This window comes from Poecile atricapillus, chromosome 29, assembly GCF_030490865.1.
Source record: "Poecile atricapillus isolate bPoeAtr1 chromosome 29, bPoeAtr1.hap1, whole genome shotgun sequence".
In the NCBI taxonomy this organism is placed as follows: domain Eukaryota; kingdom Metazoa; phylum Chordata; class Aves; order Passeriformes; family Paridae; genus Poecile; species Poecile atricapillus.
The window spans coordinates 2,226,678-2,254,551 of record NC_081277.1 but is presented as its reverse complement, the minus strand read 5'-3'; the positions used below and the strand labels follow the sequence as shown (position 1 = coordinate 2,254,551).

Sequence of the window (27,874 nt, the reverse complement as noted above, 5' to 3'; positions counted from 1 at the left end):
CCACTGCAGGGGGACACGGCGGGGCTCGGGTGTCACCTGGAAGGGAAAAGCTGGGATCGAACGTTCCACCCCCCACCCTGGAGGCGCGGGAAGGAAACGGCGTCAGAGCACGAGGAATCGAGTTTTCTAGTAAAATACAGGAAATTTAAGCCTGAGCTGGCAGCTTTGAGGATAAGGAGAGGCTGCCTGTTGTGTCCTGGGGTCTGCAGATGCTGGGTGGGATAAGGGGTTGGAAGCCCACCCTGGTGGGCTTCTGGTGGAGCTGATGAAGGTGCCTCCTCTGCCTTGGGGTGGCACGAGGCTCCTGCTGCTCCAGGTGAGGGCACGCAGCTCCAGACATCACCACCTCTTCCTGCCAGGACCTGGATTTGGCAAATCTGCACGGGCCAAGGAGCAGCAGTCAGGGGTGTCCTGGGAGGCCCAGCAGAAAATGGGGATGGAACCCCTAAAACAAAACCTTCCCTTCGCAGCTGGAGCAAAAGGGATGGGGCAGAGCTGTGGGAACGCTGGTGGCTGTCCCCAGTGTAGGGACACAGCAAGGTTAGCCCAAGAACAATCCCGTGCCGAGGCTTCTCCCCAGCTCCCAGCACAGAGAACTTCATCCCTCTGTTTCCCCTCAGCTGTTCCTTCCCAACCACATCACATGCCAGGCCAGGTTTAAGCAAAATAAACCCAGTTGCCACGGTTACCCAGAGCAGGGATGCTAAATATACAGAATATAGATATTTTTATATATTTTTAACTGCCACGCACAGAGCCCGTGAGCCCGAGCAAGGGACATGCTCCCCCACGGGATCTGAGCCCTGCAGGCCTCAGGGGGGCTCACAAGTGGGTAAAGGTCTATGGCAGCCCCTCTGTGGCTTTGAGGTGTTGGTTCCTCCCTGGATTCAACACCACCTGGGCTCACCTGAGCCCTCCTGGTGGCTTTGGGTGTGTCACTGTCACCCTGCGTGGCACAGCCAGACCTCACCCCCAGCAGCCCACCTCTCCTGTGCTCAGAGTATCCACAAATCCCAGCTCCTGGTCCGTGCCATCAGCTCCTCCTGCCCTCCCAGCGCACAGGAGAGGGATTTCACCCATGGAAACTTAACCCAGGCGCTCCCAGGGATTCACTCTGCGTACTCTCTGCAGTGCTTGGGGAGAATTCCATCTTTTTACTATAAAAGCGGGTAATTACCGGGTTTTGCACCACCCACAAGATCCCAGCGTTAATAGGGAGAGCTGGCAGGAAGGGAAAATTAACTCTACAATGTGGAACGTGCTCAGCTTCGGTGTCTGAGGCACCCCTGGGTGAGGTTCATCAGCTCTCAGACCTCCAGGAGCAGAGGGAAGGGAAGCATCTCTCCAAGAGGATCCACGTGAGTGGCAGTGAGGCCATCCCAGGATGTGGGGAGCATTCCCTGCTGGTGAGCAAATCCTCTTTTTTCCTCCCCATCGGGAATTCTGGGTTAGCCCAGTGTTGTTGGAGCAATCCTGACTGTCCTCCCAACCCCCTCAGGATGGGTTTAGGAGATGCCAGCCCACCACCAATCCAGCAGCACCAATCCCAAGGATTTTCCTCATAAATTGGATTAATTAATTCTGTCCAGGCCTGCCAACATTAGCACCTGGATCCACACCTTGATTTTTCTTCTCAGATGCTCCGGAGTTTCCCCTTGCTCCAGGTGATCCAGGAGTGCTGGGATAGGAAAGAGAGGCTCAGACCTCCCTCCTCCTCCTCACCTGGGGCCTGAAAGGAGAATCAGCATCCCCATGGCCAGCCTCAGCAGCTTCCCTGCGATCAGCCCCCAGGGATCAGCCCCCGGGGATCAGCCCCCAGGGATCAGCCCCAGGGATCAGCCCCTCGGGTTCAGCCCCCGGGGTTCAGCCCCTGGGGTCAGCCCCGGGGATCAGCCCCCAGGATCAGCCCCTGGGGATCAGCCCCGGGGATCAGCCCCTCGGGTTCAGCCCCTCGGGTTCAGCCCCCGGGGATCAGCCCCTCGGGTTCAGCCCCTCGGGTTCAGCCCCCGGGGATCAGCCCCCGGGGATCAGCCCCCGGGGATCAGCCCCTCGGGATCAGCCCCCGGGGATCAGCCCCCGGGGATCAGCCCCCGGGATCAGCCCCCGGGATCAGCCCTGGGATCAGCCCCTCGGGTTCAGCCCCCGGGATCAGCCCCTGGGGATCAGCCCCCGGGGATCAGCCCCCGGGGATCAGCCCTGGGATCAGCCCCCGGGGATCAGCCCCCGGGGATCAGCCACCGGGGATCAGCCACCGGGGATCAGCCCCTCGGGATCAGCCCCTCGGGTTCAGCCCCCAGGGATCAGCCCCTCGGGATCAGGCCCCTGGGATCAGCCCCTGGGGATCAGCCCCTGGGGATCAGCCACCGGGGATCAGCCACCGGGGATCAGCCACCGGGGATCAGCCAGGTCTCCCAGGTGAGGGGAGGATGGAGGTGGCAGAGGGGCAGCAGGGAGGGGGTGCCCAGACTCCCACCCAGCTCCGGGAGCACCCAGCTGTGTCCTTTCCCCACCTCCCCAGTCCCTGCCCGTGGCTCCTCACCCCGAGGGGCTCAGGAGAGCAGAGCGGGGCGATGGGAAGGGGTTTGATGTTGGAAAGGGGAGGGGACAAGGATAAGACACCCCCCCCAGGTGTGCTCCAAAAACCCTTCAGCACCCCGTGATGAAGCTGTGACCCAGCCAGGGGGCTCTGCCAGGGACCCCCAGCACCGGAGCCAGCCCCTGCCGTGAGGATGCACTCACGTTTCCCGGGAAGGAGCGATGGGATGCAGGATGCTGCAGCTCCGAGGATGCCCCCGGGGCGTCGGGCTGGGAGCGGTGCCGGGAGGGCTCGGGAGGCGCTGCGGAATTCACCGCTGGGAAGAAAAAAAACCCCAAGTGACGGTAGGAAATCCACTGGGGAGGGGGGAAAGGGAAGGATAGCGGAATACCTGATGGGACAGCACCTTCCTCACCTGCGGCACCGGCCCGTCCCGCGCAGAGCTCCAGCAGCACCAAAACGGCATCGACCCCTCCTCTACCCCCCAAACTGGGGAGCCCCCCTGGAGAAAGCCGCGATGCTCCCCGGAGCATCATCCCCGCCCCGGCGGGGACCCTCCGGCGCCCCCTCCCCACCAACCCACCCCCGGGACAGCGTGGGGAGCTCCGGGGGGAGGACAGGCTTTACCCCCACCCCAAGGCAGCGGGACCCCTGCGGAGCCTGCCCGGGACCGAGCGGGCAGGGGGCTCGGGGGAAAGCCCGGGCGGGGGGCTCGGGGGAGAGCCCGGGCGGGGGGCTCGGGGGAGAGCCCGGGCGGGGGGCTCGGGGGAGAGCCCGGGCGGGGGGCTCGGGGGAGAGCCCGGGCGGGGGGCTCGGGGGAGAGCCCGGGCGGGGGCAGCAGCCTCTGGAGCCGCCCGTGAGAGCGAGCCCGGCCGGACAAAAGGGGCGGAAAAGCCTTGGGAAGTGATGCGGAAAAGCCAGGGAAGTGATGCGGCAGTGACGCGCCTTCGCGTGACGTCACGCCGACTTTAGGGGTGTGACGTCACGTCGCGACAACAAGCACCGCGCTAAGAGCCGCTTCTTTATCGGTGAAAAGCCTTTATTGGGGGAAAGGGTGAAGGTGAAGGGGGTGCGCCGGGCCGGGGACCGGCCCCGGGCGGGCGGGACGCCGCAGGGTGAGGTGTGATGCATTTCCTCCATCCAGGTGTGGCGGTAGGAGCGGGACCCTCCCGTCCTACCTGCAGCGGCCGCCCCGCAGGGAGCGGCGGGTCAGGCGGGTGAGCAGCACCTTCACCCGGCCCCAGTGCGAGCGCCCGTCCTGCCGGGAGAGGTAGGATCAGTGGGGGGGACCCGCGGGACCCTCCCCCCGTCACACCCCGACACCCCCCGGCCGTACCTTGTCCGGTGCCGGGACTCGCGCCCCGCCCTCGGAGGGGTCCAGCAGGCTCGGGGAGCTGAGCGAGTGTCCCCACATCCTCCGGCACGGCCCGGGCTCAGCTGCTGAACGGGACAACAAACCTGGTCAAGCTGGAGGGCTTGATCCTGCCATCCCACACGCTGCCCCCCACCTGCTACCCCATTCACCTGGCAGCAGTCGATCCTGCCACTCCCGCACCCCCCAGTGCTCACCTGCGCCCAGGTGCCCTCATTGGCGAGCCTCGCCCCGCTCACCTGGTGCCTGGCTGTCCGAGCAGGAGCGCGGCCGGAACTCCTCACCCCTCCACGTGCCCAAATCCTGCCTCGGAGACTGCCGGGTGGGCTGCGGGTGAGGAGAGCACAGGCCGGGTGTGAGCTGGAAACCCCCACGCCCCCTCCCCACGCATCCCCCTCCTCCTGGCTCTCACCAGGGTGGCCGGCCGGGCGCTGCGGGCTCCGGCCGCCTGCTGCCGGAGGGCGCGGTTGTCCTGCTGCAGCCTCGCCAGGCGCTCCAGCATCTGGCACACGTGCTCCAGGTAGCGCAGCCCCTGCCCCGACACCGCGGCCTCGGGCCCAGCCCGGGGGTCCCGAGGGCTGCCGGGCTGCCGAGCCCCCCCAGCCGCCCCTTGGGGCTCCCCGGGGTCCCGTGGTGGCTCTGCCAGGTCAGCGGTGCTGGCGCTGCGCCTGCTGAGCTGTCGCGGGCAGCGCTGCCTCCTGCTCCTCTGCGCTGCCTGCAGCAGCCTCCTGCTGGCCGAGCGGCTCCGGGGGGGCTCCTCTCCGGGGGGCTTCTCCGCCGGGAAACCGTCCAGGGAGAAGCTGCTCTCGGAGCCCAGCGGGGTGGAGGGCGAGTGTTCGTTGCTGGCCATCTCCACTCCGGAATCCTCCGACTCGAACTTGAGGAACCTCCCGCCGGCCGGGGGGCTGCTGGGGGGCTGCGGTGGCGGCGGGGAGGGTCCCCGGGTGCTCATGCCCCGCGGGGGCTGCCGCGGGCTCTCCTGCAGCCGGCGGTAGACGCTGGCAGAGGTGCGCACGATGCAGCTCTCGGCCGACTCCCAGGGACCATCTGCGGGGGGATGGAGGGCGGGTGGGCTCAGCTGGGGGGTCCCTGAGCAGAAAATTTGGTGCTCAGCACCTCTCCGAGCCCCCCGAACCCCCTACAGCAGCTCCAGCCGTGCCCAAGGCCGCTCTCTCCCCTGCCCAGTGACCCCACTCCTGCGGGTCCCTGCAGCTGGGAATGCACTCCTACAACCCCGGCGTGTTGTCGCTGCTCCCCAAAAACACGGTCCTGGCCTTCCCCATCCTCATCCTCCTCCGAAACCGCGCTGCTGAGAGAGGCACGGCCCCCACCCTGACCTGGGCAGGGATTTTGAGCCTCTCCAGCTCGGTGCCGGCAGCCCAGGACACAGCACGGCCGTGGGATCCTGGATGGCTCCAGGAACCACCAGCTCCTCGCGCTTGTCCCCACAGGATGGGGGGCATCGCCAGCCGGGATGCGCCCCCCACCACCACACAGCTCTAGGTGGGATTGCGGCGCATCCATGGGAAGGTCTCGGCGCTCCTTGCCCAACACTCGCTCCCCTCCCAGCCAGGCCACGGCGAAAGGCTCGGGGAGGTGGGAGCGGAGCTTTGGCACCTCCTGCGGGCTACCCACCCCCCAAAGCCTCGCCCGGGGGCTGACACCCCCCTCAAACGCACTCACAGCAGCTGAACCTCCTCTTCCAGACGGCGCGGGAGCCACCCCACATCGCCGAGAGCCAGAGCCGAGCGCCGGGCGCGCGTCCCGGAGCTCCCTTTTATATCCAGCGCAGCCAGCGACGGGCCCTGTATCCACAGGCACCTCATTACAGGACCGGTTCCCAACTGGTTCCTCGCAGGCTTTGGGATCGGCGATACTGGCTGGGCCAGTGGTTAAGGACTCCCTTCCCACCCCAGCTGGGAAGGCGAGAGAGTTGTTTGGGTGCTGGCTGCATCCCACCGAATTCCAGAAAATTCACTCCGGACTCCAGCGTGGGCTGAATTCACCGCTCGGGCGTCCCAGCGCTCCCAAATTCCTGCCCCTCCTGCAGCCACAGCACTCACCGCGCGTCCCTCGGGGGCTGCAGAGCCAGGAAGCCGCGGCCAGCCCAGGGACAATCCGGTCGTTCGGTAGGATTGAATCCCAGCAATGCCGGGGAGCAGCCCGTCCGCCCCAGCAGGATTGAATCCCAGGAATTCCAGGGGGCAGCCCCTCCACCGCCGCTCTGTGGCCGCTGCCAGGATCCCACACGCCGCAATTCCACAGACTCCAGGACTCCTCGTGCCAAGGGGCTGCTTCCCCCGGCACCACGGGGGTGTCACCGGAGCCCCACCGGCGCGGGGGCCACGGGCAAGGCGAGAAGAGGCGTGGGGGGTCCCCATCAGCCCCTTCTCGGGGTCCTCCCCCGCCCTGGCAACTCCAGCTCAGCCCCCGGTACCTCCCCAGTGCTGCTGGAGGAGGTCCCGGTACAGCCGGAGCTGCGGCACACGTGGAGATGGGCCCTGGGTTTTGGGGACCCCCACGCTGCATTTGGGGACCGGCACCGGCCCGTCAACCCAAGCATGGCAAGGGCAAACCTGAATTCCCAGGGCAGCCTGGGCCCCTCCCTGCAGGGAGTGGGAGGAAAACCAGCGGTCCAGGGACCCTCTTTGGCTCAAATTGGGGGTTCCAGGGAGCCCCCAGGTTCCTTCTCAAGCACAAACAACACAAATTTGGGTTCCAAGGACCCCAGGTTCCCTCTCCATCACAGACACCTCAAAACAGAGATCCCCGAGGATCCCCTCCAGCATGATCCTCGCAGGCTGGAGACCCCCGAGGGATCCCCCACAGCCCCAGGGGCCACCGACTCACCGAGGTCACCACGGAGCGGCCGCACCGTGAAGGCTCCGCGGCGGCGCAGCATCCTCGGGATGTACCGAGAACCGGCCAGGGAACACCAGGAGCCGGGTTGGGAGCTTGGGGGCTGCTCCTCCGCTGCTTTATGGGGCAGGGCCGGGGGGCGGCACAGCTCCGGGGCGGGGCGGGGGTGGGGTGGCCGCTCATTTGCCCCCAGCACCAGGTGTGTTGTCCTATAAGGGCTCAAAGCGTTTATTTCTCTTTTTCCCGGAGAGGGCCGGACCATCATCATCCTCTCTCCCTGGGTGTCATAGGGCCATGGAGTGGTTTGGGTGGGAAGAAACTTTAAATCCCATCCAGTGCCACCCACAGGGACACCTTCCCTGTCCCATATTGCTCCCAGCTCCGTCCAACCTGGTCTTGGACACTTCTGGGGATGCAGGGGCAGCCCTAGCTGCTCTGGGATGATTAATCGGGAATTCGATGGTGAGAGCTCCATGGCCGAGCCCGGGACACCCCAAACAGACCCCAGTGAGACCCCAGGCAGGAGGGGAGCGAGGGGTCCTGGCTGTCCCTGCTGCGGAGGGACAGGTCCCTCCCAGGCCGCTGATAACAGTAAATCCCAGATAAGAGCGCAGCCATCTCCGTGCAGACGGGCACGGAGGGCGGGGAGAGGTGATAAGAGCACCTGGAGCAGGACAAAGGCCTCGGCCAACAGCCCCCAATAAACCCGGACACCTTCCAGGGACGCCGGGAGGGGCCATCCAGGCCCTGCGGGCAGCCCTGACCTTCCCGGGAGCAGGACAAGGAGCGGCACCGGAGCACAGGAACCCCACCCCGGGTGACGGCAGGAGGGCTGAGGGGTCTGGGGGGGGTCCCGTTCTGCACCCTGGGTTTGGGGTAAAACCCCCCCTTTCCCCCTGCCCTGGGGTCCCTGCACAGAGCAGACACGGCAGTGGAGCAAATATATATTATATTTATAGAGAATCTGGTTTAATTCCTCGGAGAAGCCCTTTGCAGTCAGTGCACAAGCGGTGCCAGCCCCCTCTCCAGTACCCAAGTGCTCAAGCGACCCCCGCCCCCCTCCCCCCAATGTCTCCCCCAGTGTCTCCCGGGCTGAGAACCCCCCAGCTCCCCACACACACCCACAAAGGGGTGAAGATGGGCGGCTGCATCGCATCCTCCCCCCGAATGCCATCCATTCCCAGCTGGGAGTGCCCTCAGCCCAGCCCTACCGCAGAGGGGTGGGACAGCCCCGGGGGATGCTGGCGGTGACCCCATCACACGGTGCCGGGGCTCAGGAGCGGGGGGACACAGGGCGGGGGACGGGTCCCCCCGGGGGTCCCTGGTAGCGCAGGCGGGCGTGTTTCTCGCAGAACAGCTCGTCCCCCACCCAGAAGTGGCCGCGCATCTTCAGGCTGAGGCCGCAGTCGGCGCAGGTGTAGCAGGACGGGTGCCGGTAGCGGCCGTCCTGGATCCTTACCGCCTGTGTCCTGGAGGTGTGGGGACAGGGGGTCAGCCGAGATACTCCGCGTGTCCCCAGGGTCCCCTCCCACCCAGGGCCAGCCCCATCTTGGCGTTGGAGCGATGGCAGGGATGGATCCTGCCCCGGGACCACCCTGGTCCCACTCCCACCCCAGGACCGCCCTCATTTTCGCGCTGAAGGAGCAATGGCAGGGCTGGATCCTGCCCTGAGACCCCCGAGCCCCCAGCCCCATGCCCACCCCACACTCAGCCCCATTTTAACCCCGCCGGGAGTGACATCAGGGATCGATCCTGCCCCACCCACAGCCAGGATCAGCCGCGTTTTTATCCCTGCCGGGAGCGATGTCAGGGACAGATCCTGCCCCGGGACGCCCCCACCCCTGGGAGCAGCCCCTTTTTGGCTTTGCCAGGCGGGACGGAGCCAGCCCCGGGACCCGGCCAGGCCCCCAGCCCCACTCACGCGATGCTGCTCCCGCATTTCTCACAGACGTGCAGCTTCTGCACCCCGGCCACGGGTTTGCGGGCAGCGGCCGAAAGCCGGCTGGGAAAGGGGGCCGCGGGACCTCCTGTGGGGACACGAGGCCATCAGGGTCCTGCCACCCCCGTGCCAAACCTCCCTCCGTGCCCCCCTCACCTCCTTCCTCGTCCTCCAGAGCCTCCTGGAGCAGGCGGAAGGTGCTGGATTGCCGCGGGGCTGCCCGCAGCTCCCGGTTCTCCTGCAACATCTTGTAGACCTCCGAGTCCTCCTCCAAGCGCCTCATGGCCGGCTCCGAGCCCTGGCTGTGGGGCGCAGCCCGAGGGGAGATTTTGGGGGGGTTCCCAGCACCCGGATTCCAGGATCCACCCGGCTGCACCCCACTACCCGTCCGTCACCTTCTTCCTCCACCCCGGGAGCTGCCCCAGCCTGCCCGGCCCTCCCACGGCCCCACCTGCCTACAGGTGAGTTAACCCTTTCCACGAGCTCCCTCAGCACCCACGGGTGACAAACAGGGGTGGGGACATGGGGCTGGGGGCTCCCCTGCCCCGGTGCCCCCCCCAACAACCCCCAGCCCGCTCCGAACCTGTGGCAGGTGTTGGGAGAGGGGGAGGAGAGGCGCCTCTCCCTGAGGCTTTCCCAGGGGTTTTGGGGAGCTCCGAGCTCCGCTGAGGGTGGCCAGGGAGGCAGAGGCAGGACGGGTCCCTGGGAGCTGTTCTGGCGGCTCAGGCGTCCTCGCTCCTGGCAGGGGGAGAAGCGCTGGATGTCCTGGGGGACCCGGGATGGCTGGGACGCTGCAGCAGCCCCCCAGAATGGCCTGAGGGTGCCCACAGAGCCTCCCTCTCCCCTCAGGCACCCCAAGGACACCCGGAGCAGCCCCAGGGGCTTTCCCCTAGCCCAGGTCTCCAGAGGGATGCAGGGACGCTCCGTGGGGCAGCGGCTTCTCCTTCCCACCCAGGCTGGGGTCAGTGGGACCACCCAGAGGGGCCAGGGCAGCACCCCCACCCCATAACCCAACTCCTGCACCCGTCCCCTCCCCTCCATCTGCTACTGCTTAGCGGCCCCGGCGAGGCCGGGAAGCGGAACCCTGGATAAGTGGAAGCCGATGTTCCCGGGAGCAGCTGCCACGCAGATGGGAATGAATCCCAGCGGGACCCCGGGTTGGGCACAGGGACCCCCCGCCACGGAGAGGGAGAGGGGCAGCGCTGAGGCTCTGTGGGGTCACGAGGGATGAGCTAAAATTAGGCACGGGAGGAGCCGGGCCTTGGCCTCATCCCTGTCGGCATCCAGCGCCAGCCCGCCCTGGGATGTGAGGAGGAGTGGGATGGATCCAAGGGCAGCCATCCCCTCACCACCCCCTCGAGCACAGGGGCTTGTGTGGGGGCTTCGGGCACGGCATCCTCACGTCCCCAACCCTGTGCCGGGTGCGTCCGAGCTGGAAAGGACCCTCCGGGGCAGGGATGGACCCTCCTGGACCGGGAGGGACCCTTGGGAGCCGGCACCAAAGCAAAGAAGGAGCTGGGGAGGAAGGAGGGAGCGGGCGGCCAAGGGGCGGCCGGGGCTGCGGCCAAAGGCAGCTGGGAAGGGCCGAGCTCGGGGCCGCGGCGCTTCCCAATTTGGGCTTGAAAAACAAGAAAAAGAGAAAGCAGGGAGGGAGGAAAGGAGGGAGACGCCAAGCCTGGAGCCAGCGGCTGCCCGCAGGGAGGGATGGGGTGGCCGCGGGCATCCTGGGACTGAGCTCGGGGGTGGAGGAGGCATCCAGCCCCCGGGCATCTCGATCCCACTCCCGGCTCATCCCGATCCCACTCCCGGGGTATCCCACCGCGGCAGTGCCCGGCCAACACCCCAGTGCCCCGGGCTGGCGGGAGCGGGGCTGGGCCTCCCCAAACTGGTTTGGCCTCCCCAGGCTGGCGCCGCTGCCAAGAGGAGCAAAACATCCCTGGGCAGGTGCGGCGGTGCCCGCGGGGCCGGGGGTGCTGCCAGCGCGGCGGGGAGGGGACACCCGCGGCACCCACCGCAGACGGGGACCCTGAGGGACAGCAGGGCTGGGCGGTGACGCGGCCGTGGGGGTGCAGAGGGAGTGGTTTGGGGACTCAAAGTGCGGTAGTTCTGGGGCTCAGAGGAGGGTGGTTTGGGGACTTAAAATGAGGTGGTTTGAGGGCTCAAAGGGGGAAGGTTCAGCATTGCAAAGGGGGATGGTTTGGTGGTGCAAAGCAGAATGGTTTGGGGCTTAAAATGGGGATGGTTTGTGGGTTCAAAAGGTTTTGGTGCACAGATGTTCCCCCTGCATCTCTGCCTGGCCTCCTGCAGCCCCCCAGCTCCCTGCTCACCTGGCGGAGGCCGGGACAGGTGAACTCCTGCTCCAAGGGTTGTGAGCTGGGGGAGAGAACAGAGATTCAGGGGGGTCCCTGGCCCTCCCCAGCCCCACACACAGCCCGGTGCAGCCTTACCTGGCACTGCCCCGTGGGTGGGCGAGGGATGCCAGGCTGGGGTCGAGGGTTCTCAGGGTACCTTGGCTCTCACTCTGCATCCGCAGCGTGTCCTGGGGAGGGGAGGGTGACACCAGCAGCTGCCACCAGCCCTGGGTGGGGGGCCGGGGTGCGCAGGGGCTGCCCAGGGCTCACCTGGAAGCGCGTGGCCAACCTCTCAGGGGAGGTGTCCCCGTTGGTGTGGCTGGGAGATGGCACCAGGGACCTGGGGGCCAAGGGAGAGCGGCAGGGTTTGGGATCAGCCCCAGGAGCACAAAAACCCTGTGCACGGCACCGTGTGGCCCTCCCCGGCGGGGAGGCAGCAGCTGGGTCCCCAGCCGGGACCTGTCGGCCAGGTAACGGCAGCCAGCGCTGCCCGGCCTCGTTAGCACCCGACTCCTTAATTAGAGAGCCGGGACGGGCTCCCGCGGGGATGGCATCGCCCCAAGGGCCGCTGAGGGGGAACAAGTGACTCACACGTGGCTGGGGACCCCAGCACCGCTGGCACCCAGGGCCGGGTGTCCGGGCTGCCCCCAGCACCCACCTCTCCACCTCCAGCCGCAGCTGCCCGGGGCTCTGCTTGATCTTGTTCTGTGCCTCCACGTTGAGCATCTCGGCCGTGCTCTCCCCATTGATGGTGACAATGACATCCCCAGGCCGGAGGTCACCCGTGGCCGCCTTCCCGTGCTCCGTCACCTCCAGGAGAAGGGGACATGGAATCGGTGACCCCCCCGTGCAGTGCAGCACCCTCCGAACCCCCCCCTGCTGGGGTGCTCCCACCCCCTGGGATCTCCAGGGCTCTGACAGAACAGTACCAGACCCTCTGCCAGGAGAGGACCACGGCCTTGGAAACAACACCCGGAAATTTGGCACAGCCCAGCCCAGCCCGGGGGCCACAGGAGCCCCCCCCACGTCGCTGTCGCCCGCCGTGGGCCGTTCCCACGGAGCAGGATCCCTCAAGGACAGCAAACAGGATCCGCTCCCCGGAGCAGCCCGGCCTGCCCAGCCGGGGGACGCGTGGGGGGCTCCTACCTTGGAGACGGTGATGGGCTTCCCGAAATCTCTTCCCCCGGAGATGCGGAAGCCCCACGGGGCCGGGCCGGGCAGTGTTACCGTCACCGGCATGGCAGCGGCGGCTCTGGAGGGCAGGAGCGAGGTGTCAGCGATCCCGGGCGCCGAGGGGTCGGGGCAGAGGGGACCCACAGACCACCCAAGAAGGGCCTCCCTGTCCCCGCTGCACCCTGAGGGTCCCCAGCGCCGGCAGCGCTTTCCTTCCGGGGAGGGGACCCAGGTCCTCGCAGGGTGTCAGCAGCCACCGCCGCTTCCTCTTGTCCCCCAAGGCTGGCGGGTTCCTCCCCCGGGGACAGGGGGTCCCAGGCACCCGGCGGTGCAGCTGAAACAGCCAAGGTCGTTCCCAGGAGCTGGAGCAAGGCAGGAAATCTGTGACGCCTTGGCAGCAAGGCCAGCGCTGTGGCCTGGCAGAGCCAGTGGGGTTTGGAGGGGAGGATGTGGCAGCGAGGGACGGGTCCTGCTGCTCACCACAGCAGGCTCCGACACCCAGCACGGACCAGCAGCGCCAGCCCTTCATCCCACGGCGAATCCACGCCGGTAAAGGACGCTGAGGATCCCCCAGGGGTGGCACAGGGTCCCCGTGGCACCCCAGTGAGCGGCGCAGCACTTGGCTCTGATGGGATGGGTGGGAATGGGCAGCCGCATCCCCTAAATCCACACCAGATCCCATCCCATCCATCCCGGCACAGCCTGGGAAAGCTGGGCAGCCCATCTGGAACCGGGCACCCCGTCCGGCACCGGGCACCCCATCCGCAGCCGCCGGGAATGTTAAAAATCCCAAGAGCACAAAGAGGGGCTTGAGAGGCTGCCCGGAAGAATTTCCTGGGCTGGGCTTCCAGCGCCGGGAGGAAACCCCAAACCCCCTCCCCATGCCCAGCCCCGCTCAGCATCCCTGGGCAGCGAGGTTTGCCAGCCCGGGGACCCCCACACCCAGCTGGGCACCGACCCCAGACCCTCCCAAGAGCCCTGCACCTCTTCTCCGGACCCCGCACCCCTTCTTCAGACACTGCACCCCACCTCTCCCTTCTCCATCTCCTGCACCCCTCCTCCATCCCTGCACTCTTTCTTCAATCCTTGCACCTCCCCTTGGTGTTCCGCACCCTTCTCCATCCCTGTCCCCAGCTCTGTCCGTGCTCCCCTTCTCCATCCTCGGCCCCCCACACCCCACCTGTGTCCCCGCTCCCCCCGGCTCTGTCCCGGCCGCACAGCGATGTCTTTGTGCCCGCGGGGACTGGCGCTGCCGCCTGGCACCCGCGGGCCGAGCGGCGGGGACGGGCGATGCCAGGAGGCGCGGGGACACGGGGACACGGGCACTTGGCACTCGCGGGGACTTGGGGACACTTGGGGACCTTCCCGCACATCCCTCTCTCCCCCCCCGGGACAGCGGGACCCCCGACGGACGGACGGACACCCCCCCCAGCCGCAGCCCCCCGCACCCCCGCGCACTCACCGGGGCGGCCGAGCCGGGCGGCCCCGCGGGGCTGCGGAGCCGAGCGCGGCCCCGGGACGGCACCGCCTCCTCGGGAGGAGCCGGGCCGGGCCAGGCTGCGGGCACGGCCCCCCCTCGACGGGGCGCACGGCGGTGGCTGGGCCCGCCCCGGCACCGAGCGGGACCGCCCGTGGGCGTGGGGGGATCCCCGCGACCCCACGCAGCTTCCTCCCCCCGCACCCCGCCCCACGGCTCCCGGTGGGACGTGTCCCAGCACCGGCTCCTCCCCAATCCCAGCGCTCTCAGAGTCGGGCTGAGCTGAGCTTTAATGATGGAAAAGAAGCGAAGGCGACTCCCGGACACGGACCCACAGCCCGGGTCACGGCCGTCATGGTCAGGCCCGGCACCGGCCAGACCCCCGGGACGACCCCCGGGGCGGTGGCACCGGGCAGCGGTGAGGAGGGGGCGGGTTAAGGCACTGGGGAGGGGGAGACACCCCGAGCCGGGGGGGTTTGTCCCTGTTAGAGGCAGCCCCATAGGGGCGGGAGGGAGCTGGAGGCACTTCATCCCCGTGGGGGGACACGGCGCGGACACGGGGTGGCCGAGGTGGGACAAGGGGGAGCCCCCAGCCCCACTCCTCCCCCCGGGGGTCCCAATCGCCGCGGGTCACACCGGCGCCACGTAATTCCCGGGGAAAGTGCCGAATTTCTGCGTCCTCCTGGACACTCCTGTGGGGATAAAGGCGCGGTGAAGGGTGAGGGTGGCACCTTGTCCTCATCCCTGTCCCCAAGCCGCTGGCCACGCACCCACGAACCAGCCGTCGTCGCACTGCTGCATGACATCCACCCGGTCCCCTTCCAGCAGCTCCAGCTCGTCAGCGTTTTGGGGCCGGTACTGGTAGAGCGCCCGGTACCTGCGAGACAAAGCATGGGCAGAGCCCAATCCCCGCCGTGCCCCTCGTGGGGTCACCGCGCCCTGGGGACACCCCCGGCCCTGCTTACGGAGTCCACCGGATTTCGGAGCCGTTGTAGGACGGGGTGGGCTCGGGGCGGGCGCTGGTTTGTGCCCCCGGGGTTTCACGCTGTGGGGGGACAGGGTGGGTTCAGGGCAGCGCCCACAGCCCCAGCGCTGCCAGGACACGCTGCCGGGGCGGGGGGCACTCACCTGCTCGGGGGTCCAGGCGGGACGCCGGAGCTCCTGGGGGTGGGCGGCCACGGGATGTGGGGGGCTGGCAGAGGCCACCAAGGGGCTGGGGGTGCCAGCGTGGGGCAGCTTTGGGGAGGGGGGGAAGGCGGCGCCGAGGTGGCGAGGAGAGGACGGGCGCCCTCCCGTCACCCCGGGACCCCGCTTCGCTTCCCGGGGGGAGCCGGGGGGAGCCTGGGGGATCCGGGCACCGGGCGAGCGCTGCAGGGACGGGGATCCGGCCGCGGGCCGGGGGCTGGCGGGGGCGGGAGAGGAGGGGATGTCCTCGGCAGAGGCTTTGATCCGCGGCTCCTTCAGCACCTGCACGTAGGTGGCGGGGAAGATGCCCTGGCGGCTGGTGCCCGAAATCCGCCCCTCGTACCAGTTCTCGTTCACCCGCCGCACCAGGCAGATGCGCTCGCCCTGCCGCGGGAGCAGAGGGTGGGTCAGCACCGAACGGCCCGGAACGGCCCAGAACGGCCCGGAACGGCCCGGAATGGCACGGAATGGCACGGAATGGCACGGAATGGCACAGCACAGAGCTGCGGTACCTTGCGAAAGGAGAGCTCCACGTGCAGATCCCCTCGGAAGTTGTAGAGCGCCAGCGCCTCCCCGTATTCCAGCACCTGGAGCGTGGGAGCCTTGATGGGCTTGGGCACCTCCGTAGGGGGCAGGATCTGGGTGAGACACGCGGGTGAGGGGCAGCACCAGGACCTCCCGGCCCCGCTGTCCCCTCACTCCCCGGGCTCACCTCCACGTAGTTGGAGGGGAAGATGCCCACGCGGCCGTGGTGCTCCCCCTCCAGCCAGTTCCTGTCCACCTCTTTATGGATGTAGACGATGTCCCCCTTCTGCAGCGTCAGCTCCCTGCAAGGGACACCGTCACAGCTGCCTGGGGCCACAGAGCCGTCCCCAGCCCACGTGCAGGGGCTCCCCCAGTCCCCATCCCTCGCCTGAGGGGCACGGCGGGACCCCAGGAGTGACCCCGGTGCTCACTTGGGAGACTCAGCTTGGAAGTTGAACTTGAGGCGAGCAGCTTTCATCTGGGGAGGGAGAGAGAGGTTACAGGGAGACATCTCCCAATCCCAGCCATCCCAAATCCCACGTGGGACGGGACCATCCCAGCCTTACCTTCTTCTCCTCTCTCTTGATGGCCTCCACGGGGTCCCCCAGGTCCGACAAGCTGGGGAGGGTCCCTGGCCTGTGGGTGTCTGTAAAGAGTGGGGTGTCACCAGCGGGGGGGCTTGGGGTGCCCCATGGCAAGAATTGGGGGGCTCAGGGGGGTTAAAGGGGGGCTCACCTCTGCCGGGGGCTGCAAGGCTCCGGTCGCTGGTCAGCCCCAGCCCACCCCACTCCATGCTGGGGGTGGCAGGAGGGCTCCACAGCCGGTGGGGTGACAGGGGGCTCCTGTGGGGTGACAGTGGCTCAGGGCAGGGCTGAGCCTCACATCCAGCCCTGCTGCCATGAACTCTCCCTGCTCTGACCCTGCTGAGGGGGGGCAGGACCCAGGAGTTCGGGGTCCTGTGAATTTCGTGGACCAGAACCCCTGAGTCTCATCAGGGACCCCCAGGACCCCTGTTCCTCATGGACCAAGACCCCCAGACCCCTTCGTTCCACAGGAATTAGGGGTCCTCCAGGACCAGGATCCCTGGATTCCCTGAACCAGGATATTGGAGTCCCCCAGAACCAGGACCCTCGGGTCTGCTCTCTTCACCCCCCCAGGGTCTCATCCCAGAGGCAGCCAAGCGGGGCAGGTCCAAAGTTTTCCGGCAGCGCCGGCAGCACGGCCCCGCTGCCGCCGAGCAGGAAGCACGGACCACGCAAGCCCTGGGGAGGGCGGGTTGGATAATGAATAACCTCGCTCCGGGGGGCACTTAAAAAGCCCAAATGGGCCCCCCAAGCGGGAGGAAGGGTTGGGGGTGGGGGGAGCCACCCCCACTCTGCGCCCCTGGGGGTTACGGTGCGTCCTCCAAGAAGCGGCGCTTGTTTGTTTGTTTTCCTCCCGCTGCCGGGGCGCAGAGGGGTCTGCGGGGTCACCCCGGGGTGCCCACCCCTTCTTGGAGTGCCCACCCCATCCCGGGGGTGCTCCGGCAGCCGCCGGCACAACTGTCCCCTCCCCGCGCCCGTGGGGACATGGGGACACAGCAGTGGGAATCCAAGCGCCGTCACCTCCCCTGGGACGGAGCCAAAGTCCGGGACACGGCGTCCCTGCTCCAGGGACGGGGGAAAGGGTCAGTCCCGCTGCGGCCCTGTCCCACCCAGCGGGCAGCCGGCCCGGCGCCGGGTCCCGCCCGTGCCGGGGTGTGGGGGGACCAGGGGGCAGCGCTGCGGGTCCGTGGGGATCCCCCGGGGGATGCCTGGGGACTCCCACCCCGCCGGACGCTGCAGGGACAACCCACCCGCCACCCCAAGAGCGGGGTCCTCGCCTCGAGTGGGCTCTGGGCAGGGGGATTTGGGGGTGCGGGGGGTGGGAGCAGCCGCCGAACTCACCGAGCAGCCGGGGAGGCCGGAGCAGGGGAGCGAGCGGTGGGAGCAGCCGCCGGGCTCTGCCGGGAGGAGCGGGAGGGGGTGGGAGAGAAAAATTAATCATCCAGGAGGCCGAGTCTCGGCGGGAAGCGAAGGAGTCCAGCTCGGCTGCGCCAATAAACCGCCGGACGGACGGACGGATGGACGGACTGGGTCCTAGAGCCCCACAGCCGCGGCTCCAGGCCGCTGAGCAGCGGTGCGTGGGTCCAGATGTGCGTGGACCCAGACAGGAAGGCACCGCGTTGTGCACGCATCCAGATGTGCAGGCAGCTTGCTGTGCATTCGCCCAGCTGTGCAAGCATCCAGATGTGCACACATCCAGTTGTGCACACATCCAGCTGTGCATGCATCCAGTTGTGCACACATCCAACCCAGCATGCACCCATCCAAGCATTTATCCAGATGTGCATGCATCCGGCCACACGTGCATCCAGCTGTGCATGCCACCATGTGCATGTCCAAGCCTTGCACAAAGGCTGTGCCCACAGCTGGATATGCCCACAGCTGGATGTGCCCACAGTTGGATGTGCCCACAGCTGGATATGCCCACAGCTGGATGTGCCCACAGCTGGATGTGCCCACAGCTGGATGTGCCCACAGCTGGATGCCCTGCAGGGACCGAAGGGGCAGCAGGAGGGGCCTGGGGTACCTGGCGGGGAGCCCGGCGTGTCTCCATGTCCCTCATGTCCTTGTCCAGCTCCTCGCTGAGCTGCTCCAGCTCCTGCTCCAGCAGCACCTGTACGGGCAGGACGGGGCTGTGGTGGGCCAGGGTGGCACTGCCCGCGGGCACCGGGACCCCGCTGCCACCCCCTGCCCCCCGCTCGCCACCAGCCCCTCACCTCGATGGACTGAGCCCGCTTCGGCCGCGCTGCTGCCGGGCTCTGCAAAGGGCAGGGGGCTGCTTAGGGGTGTGCCCACCACGGTGCCCACTGCCCTCCCCGTGTGCCAGGACCTGCTTACCTGCTCCCGGGAGAACTTCCCTGGTTCATAGTCAAAAATGCTGCCGGGCTCGGCGGTGGCGCCGGTGGCACCCCAGCGGGTCCTGTGGAGGGCGGGAGGGGTTCAGTCCCCACAGCCCCCACCCCGCAGGCACCCAGCTCCCTGTGCCACGCTCACCAATCCATCCCGTTGGGCATTCCGGGGGGCTCAGCTGGGGCCGACCCCCTCCTCCGCGGTTTGGGGGGCGACGGAGGCGCCGTGGTGGGGCAGGAATGGGTGTCCCAGTCGGGCTCTGAGGACAGAGGAGGTGAGCGGGTGCCGAGCTGTGCCCGCTCTGTGCCGCAGGCGCACACCCAGGCTCACCTGGCAGCTTGCGGTGGATCTGCCGGAACATGCTGCGGTACCAGTCCCGGGGGCTATCGACGCTCTGGGGGGGACACATTGGGGTGGTGAGGGGGTGACAGAGGGGTGACACCCCCACCCTGTGCCCCCACTCACCGAGCGCGAGGCGAGGGGCATCCCCGTCTCGTCCACGGGCCCGATGCCATCGTACTTCACCCAGCGCCTCTCCCGCCGCTTGCTGTCCTTGGTCCAGGTTGCCGACCAGCCTGGTGGCCGCGGGCAGGTGGGGGCGGCCCGGGGACTGGGTGTGGGGTGGGCGGGCACCGGGGTGCTAGGGGTTTTCGCCTCCTTGGCCGGCCAGGTCTGGTACCACTCATTCACTGGAGACAAGGTGAGCATCGCTCAGGTGAGCGTCTCTCGGGGGGAGCCCCCAGGGGTGTCCCCAAGATGCTCAGGGCCCTACCTGGGCTCTTGGGAGCTCCCTGGCTGTTCTCGGCCGTGCCGCGGCTCTCCGGCTCGTGGAAGTGGAAGTTGAGGGTGTTGGACCCTCGGTGGCGGATGATGGGCACCTGTGGCACGGGGAGGGGCTGGCACGGGGGCAGCGCAGCTTGGGGGGCAAAGGATTGGAGGGGTGCAGCTCCCCCGACTGCCCCAGCATGTGCCAGCCCCCAGCCCCACTCACCCGTGTCACCGTGGGCTGCGGGGACACCTGCAGAGGTGCCTGGAGCCGGGGAACGTCCTCCACACCCAGAGCCGGGCTGGTGTCGGGGGGCAGCAGCCGGCCTGCCATGGCCGGGGGGGACCCTGTGGGAAGAGCAGCTGTGCTGGCGAGGCCGTGTCCCTGTTTTCTGGGCATTCCCGGGCTTTGCCAGAGATGGGGTTACGGAGGACCCCCAGCCCCACCGCTGGGAGCATCCCGTTATTCGGAAACTCAGGGGTCACCGTGTGTGGGGTGACAACCATCACGGCGGGGTGGCGACCAAAGTGGCAGCGCCCCCAGCTGAGGGAGCCTCGCGGTGCCAGGGGAAGCGGCTGTTCCAGCTCAGAACCAGTCCCGTCACGGGTCCCCACCGGCTTCTCCGTGCGGATCCAGACCGCCCGCCCCTCGCCCAGCCCTGGCTCTGCACGGATGGGTCCGGCCGGGCTCTGCGGGAAGAACACACCCGGAGCGGCTCGGGGCGATGGCTGCGCCGCGTTCCCATGGGCCCGGCATCCCGGCGCGGTGCCCTCCGGCCCGGGCACGTGGCGGCAGCAGCGTCGCCCGCCCGGGAGCGCTGCCAGTGCCGGGAACACGACAGGGCAGAAATATTTCCCCGCCCTGCAGCGCAAACAGGGAGGGAGAGGGGACGGAGGGACGGGGAGCCGGGAGGCCGAGCCCGGCACCGCCCGCCGGGAGGGCGATGCTGTGACTCACCGCGGACCGGCCGGGGGGCAGCTGGGGGGGACGGGACCCCCGGAGCCGTTCCCGACACCGGGATAACTCCGGAGGCCAGAGCAGCACCGGGGCCTTTGGGGGACACCTGTGCCCTGGCTCGTCCCTCACGTCTCCGTCCCCACCGGCGCTCGCAGGTGCCCGCCAGGGCCAGACCCCGCCTCAAACGGGGCATCCTGGGGGGCTGCCGAGGGGTGCCAGCCCGGCACGGTGCCCTCTGTGTGTGGGCGACCCCAAAATTGGGCTGGCGACCCCTCGGCTTTCTGTTCCCCACACCGCTGGAGGCTCCGCAGCCCCAAGGCTTTAATTAATGTTAATCACCCCCGTGGGGAAGCGGAGGACCAGGGAAGAATGTGCCGCGGGGCACAGAAAGTGGGGTGCAGGTTCCCATTCCCCCAGGGCACCCCAAAAACCTCCACGCCGTTCCCAGCGCAGCGCCCACACGGGGCTCGGCCCCATCCTTCTCCTTTGGAGTGTCCCCAAAAAGCTGTCCCCGGGGGTCTCCTCGGGGCACCCCCTCCTCGCCGACCCCCCCAGCCAGCTCTTACCTCCTGGGCGGTGCCGACAGGGACCCCCGGGGAGCAGCGGGGTTTTGGGGAGCCCCGGGGCGAGCGGGACGGCGCCGCGAGCGGCAGGGAAGAAAATTCCACGGCACGAACTTTGCCGGCAGGAGGAGCGTGGAGGGCCTCAGCGCATCGTGGGGGGCCGGCGGGGAGAGCCCCCCAAGAGCATCCCCCGGAAGGGTCGGGAGCCACCGTCCTCCCCGGAGCTGGGTCCCCGTGTGCCCCGGCCCCCCCCGGGGTGCGCTGCCCCCCCAGCGCTCCCCGCTCTGGAGCGGGGCCGGCCCATTCAGAGTTTCCAGTGACATTTCCAGGGATGGGATCCAGGGAATGGAGCCAAGAGGCTGAACTCATCCCACGCCCCGCGCACGCGTTCCCGAGCACCCGGCCCCCGCTTACGAAACGGGGCGAGCCCCGCGCCGCCGGCCCCCCGGCGCGATGGAGACGGGAACTCGGGGGGATTTTCGGGAAAGGATGGAGAGGGAAGTGCTGGGTGGAGGTCGGGACTGAGGCGGGGAGTGGGGTCTGCGCTCCTGTGGACCTCCGAGCACCGGGAAGGGGGCACGGTGAGAGCAGAGCCCCCGTCCCCGCTGCCCCCGCCTTGCCAAGGGTGCCGTTCCATTGCTTCCATTTCCTCCATGCCCTGCGTTCCTCCATCCCCTCCATCCCTTCAACCTCTCCATACCCCAGGGATATGGGCACCGGGGACCCCCATGGGACCCGCGAGCCCTGCCTGTGTCCCACCTCGCCCCCTCCAGCGTCACCGGTTCCCCCTCCGACGGAGAAAGGGATTTAAGGGGGATTTTTGGAAGAGGATGAGGAGGGAAACGCTGAGAGGTGGGGACCGAAGTGGGGAATGGGGTCTGTGCTCCTGTGCTCGTCCAAGCCCTGGTGTGGGGCAGAGCAGAGCCCCCACCCCACGGCAGCGCTCCATCCCCTTCATCCGCCCATCCCTAGGGAATCCGGGCATGGAACACCCTCGTGCCCTGCTCTGGGGGTGCCCCTTGTCCCCACTCGCCCCCTCGGGCAGCGCCCGCACCCACCACTCACCCGCCGGCCACTTCCTGCTCCCCTAAACTGCTGACACCCCCAAAACGGGGCTGCTCCAGCCCTTCCTCATCCCGTGAGCTCCCACGTGAGCCTCGGGGGGATGGGGTGGCTTCGCTGCCACCCCTCGGTCCCCACCAAGCCACCGCCCCCTGCTGCTCCTGGCGACCAGGGGGACGGTGACAGGAGTCCAGTCTGGCTGCGATGCTGCGCCCGAGGGACACAGGGGACACAGGGGACAGGCTCGGGTGTCCTCCCCCTGCCATGGCCCTGGGGGACGCGATTCCCCATTCCCCAATGCCGTGGGGATGAGGCAGCTCCTTGGTGCCAGCTGGGGACACCGTGGCGAGGACACAGACTTGGGGACAGGGACAGATCCTGCTGGGAAATCCCGGTGACAATGGCAGGGATGACAGCAGGGCTGGGGAGGGTTAAACCCAGCGAGGGGACCCCCGACCCCATCCCTGCTGCCAAGCGGTGACCATCCCCTCCAGGTCCCCTCCAGGTCGCCTCCAGGTCCCCTCCAGGTCGCCTCCAGGTCGCCTCCAGGTCTCCTCCAGCCCACCAAGCGACACCTCGCAGCGCACCATCGCAGCACCCGCTGGCGATGCGAGGAGCAGCCCCCTTCCTCACAGCCCCCCTCGGGGTGCCAACACCCCCTGCCCAAACCCCCGCTCACCTCCTGGTCCCCACGCACCGTCCCCGTGCCCGGCCAGGAGCCTCCAGCGCCGGCCCTGCCTCGGTCCCTCCCTCCCCGCGGCTCCCAGCACCAGCCTCCGCTCACAGATAAATATTTAACGCGCAGCCCGGGCCGGGATTAACAAAGGGCGAGTGTTTCCTGTTTGCTCAGCGCGGCGATGCCAGCCGGGAACGTGCGGCCGGCCCCGGGGATGCTCCCGGGGATGCTCCCATGGGCAGGGATGCGCCGGGAGCCCCCCGGTGCCGAGCGCGGGGTCCGGGAGCCGTGCTGGGGGTTGGGGGTTCCTCAGTTTTGATGGGAACACCCAGGAAAAGGGTGGGAGAGCCGGAGCGTCCTGGCCCGGGCGCGCCCTGGATGCATCCGGAGGCTCGGCTGGGAGTGGGAATGCTGTCGGGAGGAGCAGGTGGGAAACGGAGCACGTGGTGAGCCGAGCTCGAGGCGGGATGCTGAATTCCCAAAGGAAAAGCTGCTGCGATTGGGATAAAGCCCTGGAGTCCTCCAGAGCTCATCCAGAATATTCAGCTGTCACTTGGGAAAAGGGGATGGGAGCCAGGGGTGGGAGCCACAGCTGCTTCCCGGGAGTGGAGGGAGCTGGTGATGCAGGAGGGGGATCCCTGAGCAGGGTCCGACCCAGCGTTGGAGCCGGGACCCTTTGGATCCACCCGGATGGATCCCGAGCCCAGGGCTGCTCCCTGAATTCTCTCTGTGGAGGGAACAACCCCAAAAGCGACAAGGAAGGAGCCAGGGTGGAACAAGAGCTGGCACATCCCGTGCTCTCCCTGCTGGCACCGCGTTATTTACCCAGGGAAGGACGAGGAGCAGGAGCTGAGGGCTCTCCAAACCCAGCCCGGAGCCGCCGCTCCGCGTGTGCCGACGTGCCGGGGGTTGGGAGATGCCGTCTGGGCGCTGCCCCAGCCCTGGAGAGGCTCTAAACCCCCCAAATCCTCCCTTCTGTCAGCACAGGAACCTCCCTCACCCCCCCAAAAAACCACAGCTGAGTCCAGTGACTGTGTCAATTTTTAACTTTTTTTTTTTCTTTTTTTTTCCTCCTTAAAGATGACTCCGATTTACATCGAGACAGTTCTAACAAATTCATTCCTTGTTTCACAAAAAAAAAAAAAGAAATTATATTAAATAATTTCTGCCAATAAATAACATTTTCACCATTTTTTTTCTCCTTTCAACAGAACTAAAAAAAAAAAAAAAAAAAAAAAAAGAAGCAAGAAATAAAAACAAAAATTAAAAAGGAGGCAGTCTCCAGGCAACGGGCGTATGATCCTTCAGCATCGAGAACCCTAAAATCACCATCACTGCACCCCTGGAGGGCTTCAGGTCCTCCCTGGCCGAGGTTTGGTGGGATCTGCATCCCTGCCAGCTCCCCTGGCCAGGTGGGATCTGTGCCAGAGGCAGCCAGAGGGGTTCTCCCAATCCCAAAAAGAAAATTAAGCTTGAACTCAACCCACCACCCGCCCCATTGCCGACTCCCCTCCTTGGACATGCACCTTGCTAGAACATGCAAAAAAACCCAGGCTGCGGGGAGGTGGGGGCTTTCCCTGGATTTGGGGGCTCCCTCGGGCCGGGGGGGCTCCCCCAGGGCCCGTGGGCTCCCCACAATCCCGGTTGTCCAAGCTCCAGGTGGCAGCCGGGGAGGGGAAGGGACGGGCGGGAGCTCGGAGATGAGGGGTCAGAGACAAGCCCAGCTCCGAGGCGCTGGATTTGGGGGGGAACAGGAGGAAAAGGGGGAATTTGGGGGCGTTTCTGGATTTTTTTTTGGTTTGCCGTGGTGGGGACTGGGGCAGGGAATTCTGCCCCGAGGTTGTCCCCAAAAGAGGGGAGCGGGGACCTCGGGTCGGGGCTGTGGCAGGGGAAGCCCAGCACGGAGAGGGGGCGTTAATTGAGGGGGTAATTAGCACCCAGAGCCCCATTGCTGCTCCTCACCCCCTCGGGAACTGCTTTAAAGGGAAGAGGGGACCTGGCACAGTGACATCCACATGTGCTGGTGCCACAGGGACATGGGGGCAACTTCCAGCCCTTGGCCACCATCTCTGGGGCTGGGGCAACCAACTTCCAGCCCTTGGCCACCATCTCTGGGGCCAGGGCAACCAACTTCCAGCCCTTGGCCACCTTCTCCAGGGCTGGGACGCTGGGATGGTGCAGCTCCACCAGCCCCAGGGACAACCAACATCCAGCCCTTTTCCAGGGGCTGGGAAGCTGCAGTTCCACCAGCCCCAAGGATCAGGGGGTTGGATCTGTGCCCCCAAACCACGAAGCACAAGGTCCAAAAGGATTTTGGGGAGGGGGAATTGGTGATGTCAGAGCAGGAGAAGAGGGTGGGGGGACAAACTGCCAGCAAAGCAAATCCCCCTCTGCAATGGGCTGGGCCCTGCTGACCCCCCCACGCTGGGACCAGGGGGTGCCAGGCTCGGGGTCCCGCGATTCCCATCCCAAATATCCCAACTAAAACCTGGCTGCTTGGGTGAGATCCCAGCCTGGGTCAGCACAACACGCCCGAACATGCACGGGCAGCCCCGGGCACGGTCTGTGCGCCCGGGTACCACACACGGGCTCACCGCGCTCACAGGAGGCCCTGAAAGGACAAAGAAATACTCACAGACAAAAGGCAATTTGGCCCCACTCCTCGGACTGGGGGGAGAGAAGCTCGCTCCAAACATCTCGCACTTTTTGCAAAGCGGTGGGCGTGTAAAAAAATGGGATCAAAGGGAAAAAAAAACACCAAAAAAAGAAAAAAAAAAAGAATAAAGAGGGGAAAGCGGAGGCATGTGACTGAAAAGTGTGGAAACCCAGCGGTCTGCTTACAGAATCCTAAACAGCCCCGTGGGATTAGGTGACGTGTGATCCCAAGACAATTCGAAAGCTTCCTGGGAAGTTGTTTCCCTCTGGTGCTGGCATCGCCAGGGAAGACGGCAAGATCCAGGGAAAGCCTTGGCAAAGATCCCCTGGGAGAGGCTCAGCCCTGCCGGCGGAGAGCACAGGAGAAGGGGGGAAAGGGAAAGCTGGAGCGGGGGGGCTGCAGGAGCTGCTCCTCCAGGACATGGCTCACAAGGGAATCTCACCAAACCCTGCCCCAGCACTCCCAGTTTAAGTGAAAGAACGCTGCGAGTGACAGAACATTCAGCTCCCACTCCAAAATCCCTGACAACACCCAGGGGGTGTCCCCTGGGAACCCCCAGGATCCCTGTCCAGATCACCCTGCCAAAATTCCTGCCAGATCCACTTGGTTCTGCCTTCCAGCCTCTCCCTGCTTCCCAATCCGGGGGGAGTGTGCTGTCACCAGCACTGAGCCACATCTCCCAAAAACCAGCAGTGCCCCACGCAGCTCATCCCAGACTTTATCCCTCAGCAACCCCCTGCTCCAGCTGCTGGGCAAGGCTGAGCTGCCCATGGCTCCTCTGGAATAGCCAAGGGTGGGTGATGCCCCAAGTCACACCCCACTGGGGGACAGGGAGGTGACACTGGGGGGGACCACCCTGTCCCCCACACCCCAAACTGCTCAGCAAGGGCCGATTCCAGAGCTGGGAACAGGGAATGTGCTGTGCTGGTGGGGTAATGGGGGAGCTGCAGCCTCCAGGGTAGAAATCACCCCCTTTTCCTTTAAAGTTCAGGCGTTGCAGCTTTCCCAAGGATCATCAGACAGCAGAGATAATTCCTCTGCTCTGAATCAGAGGGATTCCCAAGGGAATTCTGCTGCACAAACTGGCTGCTCCAAGAGGAAGAGCCACAACAAGGGGCAACACTTCCCCCACCTTCTGCCTGCTTTCCTTTAGGATTCCCCTGGGATAAAGCTGAATTCCTGAAGGAAAAGGTGCCGTGATTGGTGTTAACAACAAGCCTTGGAGTCCTTTGGAGCTACCCCTGGCTGTCACCTTGGAAAAGAGGGATGGATCCCAGCAATCTGCCTTCCAGGGAATTGGTTGCTAAAGCAGTAGCTGCAGGTAGGCAAGAGGTGGAAGAAAACAACAGGAAAAACGTGGGAAGAAAACAGGTGTGAAAAGGAAAACCAACCCAACCGTATCCTGAAGGGAAGGACCTGCTTTGGAAAGCTCAGGCTAATTCCAAATTGTGCCACAGCCAATGACCCAAGTTGCCTGGTTTGACTGATTTTTGTTTTTTTAATCAAACCCTCCCCTGGCAGAGGTTTGGCCTCTCGGGGAGGGCAACTGGACAGCACAACATTCCCGGGATGTACTAGCAGTTGGATTGGTTTCTAAATCAAATAAAATTTAAAAAAAAAAAAAAAAAAAGGACATTTTTATATATATCGAACATAAATAAAAAAAAAAAAAAATACAAAATGGTCGCTTTCTTACAGAACGGATGCGGACTGGATTTATGGACGTGCCTCCAGGTGAAGTTGGTTTCTCCCCCTGCCCCCACCCCAACCCCGATAATAAATAAATAAAATTCATTAAGTTTTGGATCCTCTGGCGGTGCAGGTTTGGGCGCTCGGAGCGTTACTGGGATTTCTTCCCCGTGCCGTTCTTGTCCGCAGAGTTTGAGGTTACCAAGTTCACGGGGCCGTCCGAGTGCAGCGAATCCTTGCGCGGGGGCATCCGCTCGTTGATGCGGTCCAGCCCCCGCGCCTCCTCGAAGCTGCGGATCTTGTGCTGCGGGGAGAACCCACGGATGGCTGCGGAGGGAAGGGAGGAATTGTCAGGAGGAGCCGTGGATTTCCCCCGGAGGAGCCCTCCAGCACACGCCAGACACCAACGGGGACAAGTGGAGGGGACAGAAAGCACCTGTCTGGATTTGGGGAATTCTTGCCAAAGTCTGGGTTTGGGAGCAGCTGGCAGCGAAGTTTAGGGTTTGCTCTGCTCCCTGAGAGGAGGATTAGGAGGTTTGGGGTTTTTTAAGAGAGGTTTAGGGTTTGCTCTGCTCCCTGAGAGGAGGATTAAGAGCTTTGGGGTTTTTTAAGAGAGGTTTAGGGTTTGCTCTGCTCCCTGAGAGGAGGATTAGGAGGTTTGGGGTTTTTTAAGAGAGGTTTAGGGTTTGCTCTGCTCCCTGAGAGGAGGATTAGGAGGTTTGGGGTTTTTTAAGAGAGGTTTAGGGTTTGCTCTGCTCCCTGAGAGGAGGATTAGGAGCTTTGGGGTTTTTTAAGAGAGGTTTAGGGTTTGCTCTGCTCCCTGAGAGGAGGATTAGGAGGTTTGGGGTTTTTTAAGAGAGGTTTAGGGTTTGCTCTGCTCCCTGAGAGGAGGATTAGGAGGTTTGGGGTTTTTTAAGAGAGGTTTAGGGTTTGCTCTGCTCCCTGAGAGAAGGATTAGGAGGTTTGGGGTTTTTTAAGAGAGGTTTAGGGTTTGCTCTGCTCCCTGAGAGGAGGATTAGGAGGTTTGGGGTTTTTTAAGAGAGGTTTAGGGTTTGCTCTGCTCCCTGAGAGGAGGATTAGGAGGTTTGGGGTTTTTTAAGAGAGGTTTAGGGTTTGCTCTGCTCCCTGAGAGGAGGATTAGGAGGTTTGGGGTTT

At 65.7% G+C, this 27,874-nt stretch overlaps 4 protein-coding genes and 1 long non-coding RNA gene across 17 annotated transcripts in view; 1 reads left to right on the top strand and 4 right to left on the bottom strand.

Moving 5' to 3' along the window:
- The first annotated feature begins 1,267 nt into the window (after window positions 1–1,267).
- Window positions 1,268–2,787, top strand: LOC131589556 (uncharacterized). Its single transcript, XR_009279777.1, has 3 exons — window positions 1,268–1,406; window positions 1,499–1,664; window positions 2,677–2,787. It is a non-coding gene; the product is annotated as an uncharacterized LOC131589556 (long non-coding RNA).
- A 566-nt stretch (window positions 2,788–3,353) lies between these two features.
- C29H8orf58 (chromosome 29 C8orf58 homolog) lies at window positions 3,354–5,910 on the bottom strand. 2 transcript variants are annotated; one of them, XM_058859148.1, is made up of 5 exons: window positions 5,592–5,910; window positions 4,321–4,955; window positions 4,148–4,235; window positions 3,873–3,976; window positions 3,354–3,794 (listed from the first exon to the last, which is right to left on the bottom strand). In XM_058859148.1, exons 1-5 carry the CDS (start codon window positions 5,635–5,637, stop codon window positions 3,711–3,713), a joined length of 957 nt encoding a protein of 318 aa, XP_058715131.1. In that variant the 5' UTR covers window positions 5,638–5,910; the 3' UTR covers window positions 3,354–3,710. The 2 variants fall into 2 exon arrangements, with proteins under 2 accessions (XP_058715131.1, XP_058715132.1); XM_058859149.1 differs by having other exon boundaries at window positions 3,873–3,973.
- Window positions 5,911–7,847: 1,937 nt separating this feature from the next.
- Window positions 7,848–13,881, bottom strand: PDLIM2 (PDZ and LIM domain 2). Of its 3 annotated transcripts, none has more exons than XM_058859145.1 (10): window positions 13,693–13,881; window positions 12,204–12,309; window positions 11,716–11,867; window positions 11,328–11,397; window positions 11,154–11,245; window positions 11,034–11,079; window positions 9,290–9,444; window positions 8,863–9,008; window positions 8,689–8,794; window positions 7,848–8,236 (listed from the first exon to the last, which is right to left on the bottom strand). In XM_058859145.1, exons 2-10 carry the CDS (start codon window positions 12,294–12,296, stop codon window positions 8,041–8,043), a joined length of 1,056 nt encoding a protein of 351 aa, XP_058715128.1. In that variant the 5' UTR covers window positions 12,297–12,309; window positions 13,693–13,881; the 3' UTR covers window positions 7,848–8,040. The 3 variants fall into 3 exon arrangements, with proteins under 3 accessions (XP_058715128.1, XP_058715129.1, XP_058715127.1); XM_058859146.1 differs by lacking the exon at window positions 13,693–13,881 and adding an exon at window positions 12,711–13,651; XM_058859144.1 differs by lacking the exon at window positions 13,693–13,881 and adding an exon at window positions 12,711–13,650 and having other exon boundaries at window positions 12,204–12,592.
- Window positions 13,882–13,979: 98 nt separating this feature from the next.
- SORBS3 (sorbin and SH3 domain containing 3) lies at window positions 13,980–22,760 on the bottom strand. 6 transcript variants are annotated; one of them, XM_058859122.1, is made up of 20 exons: window positions 20,640–21,690; window positions 20,161–20,179; window positions 19,342–19,463; window positions 19,123–19,228; window positions 18,816–19,039; window positions 18,681–18,744; window positions 18,495–18,609; window positions 18,339–18,420; window positions 18,218–18,259; window positions 18,028–18,114; window positions 17,343–17,398; window positions 16,153–16,259; window positions 15,984–16,063; window positions 15,849–15,895; window positions 15,605–15,719; window positions 15,405–15,530; window positions 14,836–15,276; window positions 14,673–14,752; window positions 14,478–14,584; window positions 13,980–14,399 (listed from the first exon to the last, which is right to left on the bottom strand). In XM_058859122.1, exons 1-20 carry the CDS (start codon window positions 21,315–21,317, stop codon window positions 14,338–14,340), a joined length of 2,760 nt encoding a protein of 919 aa, XP_058715105.1. In that variant the 5' UTR covers window positions 21,318–21,690; the 3' UTR covers window positions 13,980–14,337. The 6 variants fall into 6 exon arrangements, with proteins under 6 accessions (XP_058715105.1, XP_058715102.1, XP_058715104.1 ...); XM_058859119.1 differs by lacking the exons at window positions 20,161–20,179; window positions 20,640–21,690 and adding an exon at window positions 22,378–22,760; XM_058859121.1 differs by lacking the exons at window positions 20,161–20,179; window positions 20,640–21,690 and adding an exon at window positions 21,702–22,345.
- Window positions 22,761–23,398: 638 nt separating this feature from the next.
- Window positions 23,399–27,874, bottom strand: part of PPP3CC (protein phosphatase 3 catalytic subunit gamma) — a 42,846-nt gene continuing 38,370 nt past the window's right edge. For 3 of the 5 annotated variants that reach the window (XM_058859126.1, XM_058859123.1, XM_058859125.1), the window contains one exon: window positions 23,399–27,046. In XM_058859126.1, coding sequence (XP_058715109.1) covers window positions 26,871–27,046 — 176 coding nt within the window. In that variant the 3' untranslated portion in view covers window positions 23,399–26,870. The remainder of the gene's footprint in view (window positions 27,047–27,874) is intronic. The other 2 variants (XM_058859127.1, XM_058859124.1) reach the window with 2 other exon arrangements.